The sequence below is a fragment of the Hyperolius riggenbachi genome, chromosome 9, assembly GCF_040937935.1.
Source record: "Hyperolius riggenbachi isolate aHypRig1 chromosome 9, aHypRig1.pri, whole genome shotgun sequence".
NCBI classification, from domain to species: Eukaryota; Metazoa; Chordata; class Amphibia; order Anura; family Hyperoliidae; genus Hyperolius; species Hyperolius riggenbachi.
The window spans coordinates 31303565-31315892 of record NC_090654.1 but is presented as its reverse complement, the minus strand read 5'-3'; the positions used below and the strand labels follow the sequence as shown (position 1 = coordinate 31315892).

General features: G+C 50.4%; 1 protein-coding gene across 3 annotated transcripts in view; it reads left to right on the top strand.

Annotated features, from left to right (window-relative positions):
- The window catches only part of CREB3L4 (cAMP responsive element binding protein 3 like 4), a 61085-nt gene that overhangs the window by 38038 nt on the left and 10719 nt on the right, over positions 1-12328 (top strand). The window contains exons 4-7 of one of the 3 annotated variants that reach the window (XM_068252363.1): positions 4690-4829; positions 6498-6584; positions 9545-9654; positions 9735-9803. In XM_068252363.1, coding sequence (XP_068108464.1) covers positions 4690-4829; positions 6498-6584; positions 9545-9654; positions 9735-9803 — 406 coding nt within the window. The remainder of the gene's footprint in view (positions 1-4689; positions 4830-6497; positions 6585-9544; positions 9655-9734; positions 9804-12328) is intronic. The other 2 variants (XM_068252365.1, XM_068252364.1) reach the window with 2 other exon arrangements.

Genomic DNA, 12328 nt, shown 5'->3' with positions numbered 1-12328 from the left:
TTCCTGCGCATTGACTGCGACCAGAGTTCGCACGATCTGTGCGCTGGCACCGTTTAGAAGGCTAAGTGCGGTCAGCCACGAGGGTCCTTGTGACAGTGTTAGGCAGCGGTTGGGACCTGTGTTGTGCTGAAAGTATCTGCGATAGCGCTAGCGCTATCGAGAAACGAACTAATTCGTTGGTGTAGCTGGAAGGCAATATATTTTTTATATATACAGAGAGACTGTGTAGCCAGTACCCCTTCCCCAAAGTTTTATTTTATTTGGCATGGAAATGTCCGGGAACTACCAGAACATGTGCCTAGCAGACCTGAAAAATCTTTGCGAAGAGAGGGGCATTGGCATCCTCCGCAAGACAAAACGGGACCTGATAGCAGACTTGTCCAGATGGGATGCCCAGCAACTGCGGGAGCCGGGAGTGTCCGCTGAGGTGGATACCAGCCCATCTGACAATCAAGGGGAACCAGAGGCTGAAGATCTTAGGCGTACAGAGGTTGAGCATCCTGCGGGCCCTGTTGCAACAGTTACGCCAGAGACTGTCAGTATGGACCCCAATCCCAGAGTTTCTGACATTACTCGCCCGGAACTGTCCAGTACTGGACTGTCCATGGGTGCTGACCCGGTAATGCAGCAGGCATTACAAAAGCTGATGGAGACTGACCTGGACAAGTACATGCAGTACATGGAAGCACGAGAGGAACGGGAGCGCCAATCTGCCGAGGCGCGGGAGAGACGACAGCATGAGCTCAACATGGCAAAGGTTCAACAGGCCAGCCGGAGTTCACCGCCCAGCCTCCCTGCCGAAGGAGCTGCAGCACCCGTAAGTGCAAAATTTAAATTTGCTAATATTGAAAAAGACACAGACATTGACTTGTTTTTGCGGTCTTTTGAAAAAGCATGCCGTCAGTATCGTCTGTCCCAAGACCAGTGGGCCAGACATCTGACACCTTTGCTGCGCTACAAAGCGCTTGATGCCTTCGCAGAATTGCCTGTGGAGAAGGATAATGATTATGCTGCTATAAAAGACGCTATCATTACTAAGTACCAGCTGACGCCAGAAGCCTATCGGAAGAAGTTCAGGGCCTGGCAGAAAAAGTCTTCTCATTCGTACCGAGATGTGGCCAGCAGCTTGCTCACCACACTCCGCCAGTGGACACTAGGCCTCACCAAAGGGTCTTATGGCGTCCTGGAGGACTTGATAGTCCTCGAACAATTTCTGAACATTTGCCCTGCTGATGTACGACAGTTTGTGCTAGAACGCAGGCCGGCTTCAGCCACTGTCGCTGCAGACCTTGCTGAGACTTTTGCAACTACCCGGGTGGCTGATACCCGCAGAACTGTCCCATCCAGCTGGAGAGGAGGTCAGCCCAATACCTCGGCAGACCCTCCTGCCCCTGTGAGCCGTCCGCCACAGAGGCCACCCAGCGCAGCTGCTGCACCCAGGCCTGCAGCGCCTGGAGAGGTCACCTGTCACTACTGCCGCCAGCCCGGACACATGAAGTTCGACTGCCCGGAGCGGAGACAGACACCACCAGCACCTGGATCATCTGCATCACCTGCACCTCACCCACAGCAGAGGCAACCCGCCAGCGAACCACAGCCTGGATCATCAGATTTTGTCCTGTTTGCCCGCGGAAAGGAAATCCGCGACCGAACCGACCAGCAGCAACTTGTTAGAGTGAACGTCAAAGTTGTCACCGGATTCCGAGACACCGGAGCTGACATCACGTTAGTTCACTCACACCTTGTGCCAAAGGAGAGCATCAGCTCCAGCCGATCCCTTGCCCTTACTGGGGTAGAAGGCACCCTTTTTCACATAGCCCACGCCAGAGTGAAGCTGGATTGGGGAGTGGGAGGGGTCCAAGAAAGGGTTGTTGGGGTTATGAAGGATCTCCCAGTCCCTGTGTTGCTAGGGACTGATTTGGGCAAGCTTGTGTCCTACTATGAACCTGCCACGACCGCCTTGTCGCTCACGGAAGGAGACGGACTCTCCACCCACCACCAGGTACTTTATACACTTGGGGGAGCACCAGGGGGAGGTGGGTTAAATGTGCCCAGTTCAAGGGTACCCGGTTCAATAGTGCCTGCTTCAAAGGCACCTGAGTTTGATGTACAGACTGTCTGTTGTGATGATGCTGTAACTGTACCTGAGTTTACTGTACAAACTGTCTGTGATGAAAATGTTCCTGTTACTGTTATAAATGCTTGTGACAATGATGTAGGTAATGCCAATATGTGCCATTCTGACAGTGTACCTGTGCTAGCCATACCGCGGAACCCGAGCTCAGAACAGGTGGAGGGGGTTCCGGCCTCCTCCCCCTCCTCTGACCGCAGGGATGAGACCTTTCAGCCGCTGGCCTCGTGTGACATGAGCCAGTTGGCTGAAACTGACAGCGCCGTATTCTCAGCCGCACTACAAAGTGACCCAAACCTGGAGGTGCTCCGGCAGCAAGCCGCTGAGCCCCTCGCAGACGGGGCCGCTTTCAAGGTGTACTGGGAAGGTGGGAGACTGTACAGTGAGTCTGTACAGCCCCCTACCGGTAGATCACACGCGAATACCAAATGGCTTGTGGTCCCGAGTGCGTTCAGGGGACATGTGCTGAAATCCGCACATGGTAATCCTCTGACAGGGCACTCGGGTGTCCGCAAGACACTTGCCGGTATTCGGAAACAGTATTATTGGCCCCGGATGAACAGGGATGTAGCCAACTACTGCAGGGCATGTGCCGTCTGTCAGGAGCTGGGAAGGTCCAGGGATTCCCGCGGGGTTCCCTTAGGTCCACAGCCACTCAGCAGGGGAACCCTGCGTGGGCTGGCTGTTGACCTAACCAACCCACTGCCCGTTGTCCGCAGTCCCGGCAGACACCACGTCCGACTGCAGTGGCGCAAACGCCCTGTCCAGAACGGTCCATGTTGGGTCAACCCTGAGGGTAGCCGACCGCGACCGGTCCAGGGGAACAGAGCCACAGGCTCCAATAGGTTTTCCCGCCGTACCGGCAACTCGAGGCCCGTCAGCCAGGTTAGCGGCGCCGCCACACATCTTGCGGATGAGTGGCTAAGCCACGGACGAGGGGGGGGGCTGTCACGGACGATTGCGGGGACGCAGGCGCGTCCTGGAACCGCCCGTGAAGAAAAGCGATCGCACTCGATTCTCTGCGTCGATTGCGCTTCAAATCGATAGAATCTGGATTGAGTGTGTAGGAGGTCTGCAGTCCTTTCTTAGCAGAGGAATAGCATCACCTTAACTGCAGGATGGCTCTTTTGATATGCTAATGAGCCTGGGCCCAGAGAGTCCCTGGCTTCAAGCTGTGCTGATGGCCCATCCATCAGGTATAAGGTGACAAGCAGCTGGCAGGAAGACTGGCCCTGTGACTGCTGATCAAGCCAGAGGTGTAAACTCAAAGTTGTCTAAGCAGATTTCACATTCAGATGTTAATTGAAGGAGCCAACAGGGCCTTTTCATAGACAAGAAGCAGACACAGCTGGACTCCAGTCAGGCTGACTCCGGCCTTAGCAGGAAGAAATGAATGTACAATATAATCTTTTGCCCATTTACAGAATACAATAAATAGGGTGGTTATGAGAGCGGTATCATTGGATCCGTAGGGTCATGCTGGATCTCTTGATACCAGTCGAGAGGGGCCCGGGGCCCCTACCACCCAGGTATGAATCTACTCAGGACCCTGATCTGATGCACTAGCCATGTCAGGTATCATATTAATCTGTATTTTCCTCCAAGTATGAAGCTGTTACCCCCCTAAATGTAACGTGTATGGTTCAGGAGTTACAGCAATTCATAAGTTTAGCTCTAAAATCTCTCAGAGGGAATGAACTGTCATTTGCTGGTAGCTCAGAGGGGGCTGGCATTGCCACACCCCCAAACCAGCTTCATCAAAAGCACAGAGCCAGCAGGCGGGCTGAGTCCTCCACACTGAACCATCTTGCACTCATCAGATGCCAGCTTGAGGATATGCTGGCATCCACCTGGTCTGAACTCTGAACTCTGGACTTTGAAACCAAGGACTTTATGATTCTTCCCACAATAAGGACATCTTTCCAGAACTAAGTATTTTTCTCCCTTCTTTTATTTTTCATACTGGCTATTACTGTTTTCATAATTGTTGATTTTCATAATTGTCTGTATATATTAATTATTTATATTGCTGTGAATAAAAGACTTCCTCCAAGTCATTCACTGTTTCGCTACCCTGCTTATCAGCACACACAGAAATGATCCCGGGTCTCTGAAGATACGCTACTGTTTGTTTGTTGTTGGCTAGACAGAATATCGTGTGTTTAACCGTTTTATCTGCAGGATTAGTCAGTCAGTTAGTGGGCCCCACGGTCCCATGATAACCGCGGTGGTGGCAGTTTACTCTGAACCAGTGGGTGAAGTGGTAATCACCCGTGTCTCACAGGCTTCCTTCTGAGTTGTCTGCGGCTAATTCTTAACGGTTCCTGCGCATTGACTGCGACCAGAGTTCGCACGATCTGTGCGCTGGCACCGTTTAGAAGGCTAAGTGCGGTCAGCCACGAGGGTCCTTGTGACAACAAGAGATAAGCATAGTGAATTGAGGCCAAAGTGAATTGAATAAAGGTCATAATCGCATATAGGTGTAGAGCTCGGTGTACTGGTTTGAAGTTCTTTGTTCTGACAATGGTTGATATGTAAGTTGTATGCTTGTGTATCAGCAGAAGACTGGCATTCTCCTGTGCTAATCCCAGAGAGCTGTGTCGTCAATGAGCTGCCAACTTTGCACGCCGGACTCTGCAAGGCCACGTCGCTACCGATCCGGGACTCCGCACAGGAGCTGCTGGCTATAGACGCCTTGGTAAGGGTCTGTGCTCTTCCCCTCCTCCATTTCTCTAAAGCTGACCATACAGTGTGCAATTACCTCATTGGGATTGGAGATGATCTGAGGTAGCGGGCTAGTACCCATGAAACGCGTTGACTACCGTATATACTCGGCTATAAGTCGAGAAATTTTGGACTGACTCAAAGTATAAAAGTGGGGGGGTCGCCTTATACTCGAGATAGTCCAAAATTTCCCCACTTATAGCCAGGAATGGGGAGGCACCTCTTTCTCTCCCCCTTCCTGTAATGTTAAGCAGACAGTTTATTGAAAATCCCCCTCCCTCCCACCACCATGCAAAGGAGCCTCTTGTCACTATTTCTCCCCCCTGTGTAATCGCTAAAGTGGAAGCTTCTCACTCACTAATCCATCGGAGCACAGCGCTCTTCTCCCTGTAGTCACGCTGGCTGGGCTGTGTGTGCATCAGCTCACAGCTACGAGCCCCGATGTCATGTGACTTCATGTATCACATTACATCGGGAGCTGTAGCTTATGCATACAGCCCAGTCAGCGTGACTACAGGCAGAAGAGAGCTGTGCTCGGATGAATTAGTGTGAGTTTGAAGCTTCCACTTTAGCAATTACACGGGGGAGAGATAGAGATAAGAGGCTCCTTTGCGTGGTTGTGGCTGGTGGGAGGGAGAGGGATTTTCAGTAAACTGTCTGCTTTGCAGCGCGGGATAGCTCAGTGAGTGATTGCTGGCTTCAGTGATCACACAGAGGGGGGAGAGGTAGAGAGAAGAGGCCTCTTTGCATGGTGGTGGGAGGGAGGGGGGCTTTTTAGCAAGCTGTCTGCTAACACTGCTGGGAAGGGGACACAGGGGAATAGCTATTGCCCACCAGTGACTGCACAGGCAGGGGGACACAGGGGCCTCACAGCAGGAGCCACACAGCCAGGCGGACACAGAGGCCACACAGCCAGGGGGACACAGAAGCCACACAGCCAGGGGAAACAGGGGCCACACAGCCAGGGGAAACAGGGGCCACACAGCAGAAGCCACACAGCCAGGGGAAACAGGGGCCACACAGCAGAAGCCACACAGCCAGGGGAAACAGGGGCCACACAGCCAGGGGAAACAGGGGCCACACAGCAGAAGCCACACAGCCAGGGGAAACAGGGGCCACACAGCCAGGGGAAACGGGCCACACAGCCAGTGGGACACAGATGACACACAACTAGAGGGGCCACACAGCCAGGGGGACAAAGGGGCCACACTGCTAGAAGGGCCACACAGCCCTTAACTTTGCTGCACCGACTTATATTTGAGTAATTAATAAATTCCTGTTTAAGAGGGTCAAATATTGGGGTCGACTTATACATGAGGTCGACTTGTATCCGAGTATATACGGTATTTTGTTTTTAATTAATACTTTTCCGGTACTACTGGTGTTTTCGTCATCAGGAGAAGTAAGAAATTACCTCTCATTCTTATTTTAACAATAAGAAGTTTATATATATATTTGCCTTTATCCTTACAAGTATCCAATCGATGTTCGATTGATATATTGATCTGAAGTGCCCTCATTTTTAACAGATTTACATTCAATCGGATGCTTTTATTGAATCGAGTTTCTTATCTACTTACAAGTTGCACAGTGTGTGGCCGTCTGAACTCTGCAGATTACTGACATTATCTTCTCCCCGCAGTATCCAGAGCTCCACCTGACTGATGAGGAGAAGAGGCTGCTGTCACAGGAGGGGGTGGCACTGCCCAACAATCTGCCCCTTACTAAGGTACGCAGTCCTGTGTCTCTCTGCTAGCAGATGTAGATCCATACTTCCTCATCTATAATCTCCCATGCACCACTGATAAGGACAGGCCTGGACTGGGCTAAAGGCATAAAGAAGGCCAGCATGAGCAGGGGCGTGGCTCTGGGTGGAGGTAAGGGAGGGGTTATAGGCTCTGGAGGGTGTGGCCTTACCTGATTGGTGTAAAGTGGGTGGTGTTAGAGATTCCCTCAGCCAGTGTCTGGTGGGCTTGTGACAGAACAGCGGAAGCCCAACTGTGTCTTATAGGAAATATCTAGAATGAAAAATATGAAGCTGCCATCCCTGCCCCTCTGCTGCCTGGCACGGTTGTCATCAGACACAGATTTACATCACAGGAGCCTATGGGTACAGATGACCTGGCACCTTAGACTCCACCCTCCATGGACCTACAAACCCCAAACAAACTGCACCACAAGTGTGCTGGCTGGCCCAGCTGTCACTTCTCTCTTCCTGGTGTAGGTAGCTACAGGGCATACAGTTAAAAATGGCGCAGAGCACAAAATGGCGCACCGTTCTGCTGATCATAAAATGCTATTTACCGTTTTAATGTAAAAACATTAAAACGGTAAATAGCGTTTTATAAAACAGCGGGACGGTGCGCCATTGAAAAGTGCAGGGAGCTAGTCAGGCAGCGGGGGTCGGGCTGGAGAGACAGCGGGCAGTAGGCTGGCAGCGGGGGTCAGGCTGGAGAGGCAGCGGGGTGGAGAGAGGACTAGGTAGCATTGGAATACATTACCTTGTCTCGGCCGGCGATCGCTCCTTCACTTCATAGCTTGCAGGAGTCCTTCATCCAGCCAATCACCATGCGGAAACTGCAAGCTATGAAGTGAAGGAGCGATCGCTGGCCGAGACAAGGTAATGTATTCCAATGCTACCTAAACCTCCCTCCACCCCGCTGCCTCTCCAGCCCGACCCCCGCTGCCAGCCTACTGCCCACTGCCTCTCCTGCCCAACCCCCACTGCCAGCCTACTGCCCACTGCCTCTCCAGCCTGACCCCCGCTGCCAGCCTACTGCCCGCTGCCTCTCCTGCCCAACCCCCGCTGCCAGCCTACTGCCCACTGCCTCTCCAGCCTGACCCCCGCTGCCAGCCTACTGCCCACTGCCTCTCCTGCCCAACCCCCGCTGCCAGCCTACTGCCCACTGCCTCTCCAGCCCGATCCTTGTTGCTTAAAATTTTTTAACATAAAACGATAAATATAGTTTTATGTTAATTACTGCAGCGCCATTCTGATACTATTGGCACTGTGCGCCATTTTTGCCTGTCCCCAGCTACAGGTGCCCTTTAGAATTAAGTAGCCAGAGGTACCTTCAGTATAAAATAGCTAGAGGTGCCCCTGACTGAAGAGCTATTGCATCAGTGGAATATCAAGAGCCGGGTGAGTACCCTCACATTTACACTCTGCTCTGAAATCTGCACAGGGAAGGAGGGAGCTCTTGGGGAGGGAAGTTAGCAGCCTCTCCATCATCAGGCGCCTTATGGTAAATTTAGCCCTGGTTGTCATGCAGATCCCTTGACTTCAGTAGAGTCAATTTGATGTACAAATATCTGTAATAGCTTAGCTGTGCACAGATGCCTGGATTCCATCATTCCCACAATTCCGACTGCAAGAGGAAAGGCACAGTCTAAATCTGTCTAAGAGGTTGGCAGCCTATAGCACAGACAGGCTGTTGTGCAGGAAGTGGCCACCGCCTGTGCCCTTGCATCGGTATTGTACAAGGCATGCATGGAAACAGGTCATTTTGATGTGAGATGTTGGTTTGGTGCATACATCTTATTGGTTAGTTAGAGTTAGGTGTCATTTAGAACAGTAATAAGCCCGTGTATACCTATCATTAAAGCAAACCTAACCTGAAGTGAAAAAAAAGCATGATATAATGAATTGTATGTATAGTATGGATAAGGAATAGAACATTAGTAGCAAAGAAAAGTCTACATTACATCATTCTATCACACTCGCAGTTTTAAAACCACACTCTGACTTTTAGACTATAAAACAGAGCAGAAATAATAATCCTTTGAACTTTCCTGCCATACAACCTTAACTCAAGCCGTCTCTCACTGTCTCTTTGATGTTTATGTGCTTCAGAAAATAGGACTGTATTCGGCCCAGTGGGTCCAAGAGCTCAGAGAAGCTTTTTTGCATAGAAAACAACTGAAGTTTTTTTTTAATTCTTCCTGTACTGGAAAACAACATGAGACTCTTTTCTTTGCAACTAACGTTCTATTTCTTAGCTGCACTACACATACAATTCATTATATCACAAGGTTATTTTCGGTTCAGGTTTGCTTTAATTGCTTGACGACTGCTCCACACCGATTGGCGTGAACGCGGCGGCAGCCCCAGGAGCACTCCACACCGATTGGCGTGAAGTCCTAGGGGCTCCGCTCCGTCATCAGCCTCCAAGTGGCGATCACCGCTGGGAGACTGTTAGATGGCGCCGGCTAATAACACTGTACAGGGCTGCGATCTAAGGCAGCGCTGTACTGGGGACAGACGTGTGACTAGGCTGCCCCCCATTAGGAGATGGGAGGGATCTGCTGTCATAGGCTGGCAGAGGGAGGGAGGGGTATAACAATTATACAAAAAATAGCTTTTTTTATTTAAAAAAAAAAAAAATTATATATATTTATTAAAAGAAAAAAAAATATCCTGGGAGCCATCACAGCCCACCAACAGAAAGCTGTTGGTGGGCAGAAAAGAAGGGTGGGGGGAATCACTTGTATGCTGAGAGGTTCGGCCCTGCAGCGCGGCCTAAAGCTGCAGTGGCCCAATTAGTAAAAAATGGCCTGGTCACTAGGGGGGTTTAAGACCGCGGACCTCAAGTGGTTAAGCACTTTAAGTACTTCTTTCTTCCAATTCTTGTCTGCAAATTCTTCCATTTTATTATCTATTGATTTCTTGTAATGAGTTTTTCCCCCTAGCAGGCCGAGGAGCGGATCCTGAAGAAAGTGCGTAGAAAGATCCGGAATAAGCAGTCGGCACAGGACAGCCGCAGGCGGAAGAAGGAGTATATAGATGGGCTGGAGAGCAGGTATGTGGTATACGGGCAGGACAGGGGATATCAGGATTACAGCCAGCATTGTGGAGTAACGAGTGTTTTGGAACTTGCAGGGTGGCTGCGTGCTCCGCCCAGAATCAAGAACTTCACAAAAAGGTTCTGGAACTAGAGAAGCACAATATGTGAGTATAGCCTGGCCACAGGAGCACGCACCAATGGGGAGCAGAGACAAGATGGCAGCCACATAGGTGGCATGGGAGCAATATGGCTGCTGCACATGTGAAGTGGAGGCAATATGGTTGCCTGGTGTGTGTAAGAAACATGGCTGCCACGTGGGTGACAAGGAAGTAATATGGTTGCTGCATGTGTGAAGTGGAGGCAATATGGTTGCCTGGTGTGTAAGGTATAAGAAACATGGCTGCCCATGCAGGTGGTGTGGAGGTAATATGCTGTGGTGTGTGAAGTGAAGGCAATATGGCTGCTATACGTCAAAAAAGGGAGCTTGCAAAATTGAGAGCCCAGAAAAGCCAACAGTAGAATATCCATAAATTTACAGAAATTCTACTATTAAAGTGGAAAAAACATTATTAAAATACCAGTATAAAATACCGATATTTTACTACTGCTAACCCTAAGCCTATTCTCACACTACCGATGCCTAAACCAGTCCCAGAAGCCTTACCTTAACCACCCACCCTGACACCTAAACTGAACCACCCCTCCCTCCCCAGCTAACCTTAATGCCCCCACCACAAATAGAACCCACAACCACGATAATTTTCAGGCAACGCTATTGGGTCCCATTGACTTACAGATAAGCAGGGGAATTTTGGGTGCCCACAGCGCCCGATTACTACCGGGAGTCAGGATCTGCAGCCCCGACTCCCAATATTTCTCAGGCACCACAGGCAACCACATTTCCCCTGCTTACTATTAATTCAGTGGGCCCCTATGGCAGCACTTAAACTTCTGCCACTAGTGGGCGCCGAAGTTTCCTGCTTCCACATGGCTGTCTTGCGTGGAGTGGAAGAGTCATAGCTATGGTGTGTAGAGTAATGAAAGTAATGGGAGGAAATATGGCTGCCATGTATGTGGATGGGAGTAAATATGGCTGCCATGCATACAGAGTGGAGGAAGCATGGCTGCCATGCATGCGGGGTGGATGGATGAAACATGTCTGCCATGGCGGTCGTGTGTCAAGTAAAAGTATTGTTACTGCCATGTATGTAAGCAAGTTACAACATTGTGTGAAGTATTGGCAATATGGCTGCCATGTGTGTGAAGCAGAAGCAATGTGGCTGCCATGTTTGTGAAGATGAGGAAATATGGCTGCCATGTCTGTGAAGTAGAGGCAATATGGCTGCCGTGTGTGAAGTAGAAGTAATATGGCTGTGAAGAAGAAGCAATATGGCTGCCATGTCTGTGAAGTAGAAGTAATATGGCTGCCATGTCTGTGAAGTAGAGGCAGTTTGCTTCCATGTGTGTGAAATAGAAGCAGTATGGCTGCCAGGTCTGTAAAGTAGAGGCAATATGGCTGCCATGTTTGTGAAATAGATACAATATGGCTGCAATGTGCGTGAAGAAGTGACAATATGGCTGCCATTAGAGTGACCAGATTTTTGTGGGTCCAACCTGGGGCGGGGGGGGGGCGGGGGGTGTGCGCCGCTGCGAAAAGTGGGGGGACTGAGAAGCGCGCAGTGATGAAGACTGGGGGTGGGGGGTTGTGGCACGCGCAGCGCGCCGATAAATGGGCATGGCCATGACATTGTATGGGCGGAGCTAACGTAATGATGTAACAGCGAGGCATAAGAAAGCAGTGTTTACGCCATGATGTGGTCAAACGAGACTTTGCATCATGGGTGTGCAGAAACTGTGTGATGCTAATAGTATACCGTAACCACAAAGCAGCAAACATAGCCATCTATGACCATTAAATAATAAATGCAGTAACAGTTACCCCGGACACCAGAAAATAAACGCAATGGGCAACATGTCAGCACAAAATAAACGCAATGCGGGCAAACATGTCAGTACAAAATAAACGCAATGCGGACAACATGTCAGTACAAAATAAACGCAATGCGGGCAAACATGTCAGTACAAAATAAACGCAATGCGGGCAAACATGTCAGTACAAAATAAACGCAATGCGGGCAACATGTCAGTACAAAATAAACGCAATGCGGGCAAACAGGTCAGTACAAAATAAACGCAATGCGGGCAAACATGTCAGTACAATATAAACGCAATGCGGGCAAACATTTCACCAGAAAATAAATGCAATGCGGGCAAACATTTCACCAGAAAATTAACGCAATGCGGGCAAACATTTCACCAGAAAATTAACGCAATGAGAGCACATTTCACCTGGAAAAGAAAGCATTTACTGACCTAGCAGAAGTCTCCGGCCTCTGGCGCACTGCTCCCGGGACCACATCCCTCCTGCTCTTGTCTCCCGCGCTGACAGGGCTACGGCAAGATGGCGCCTGAAGCCCTGTACTGGAGACACAAATAGTCTCCAGTACAGGGCTTCGGCAGCCATCTTGCCGTGGTCCCTGCTCGCCTGCCAGTGTCGGAACACCGGAAGACTAAGGAGGCTGGAGCGGGACTGCGGGCAATGAACTGGCACGGCGTCGCTGCCAGTTCATGAAGATAGAGTGGCCAGAGTCCCTAGGCCGGGAGGTCCCGCTGCTGAATGCGGGACGCT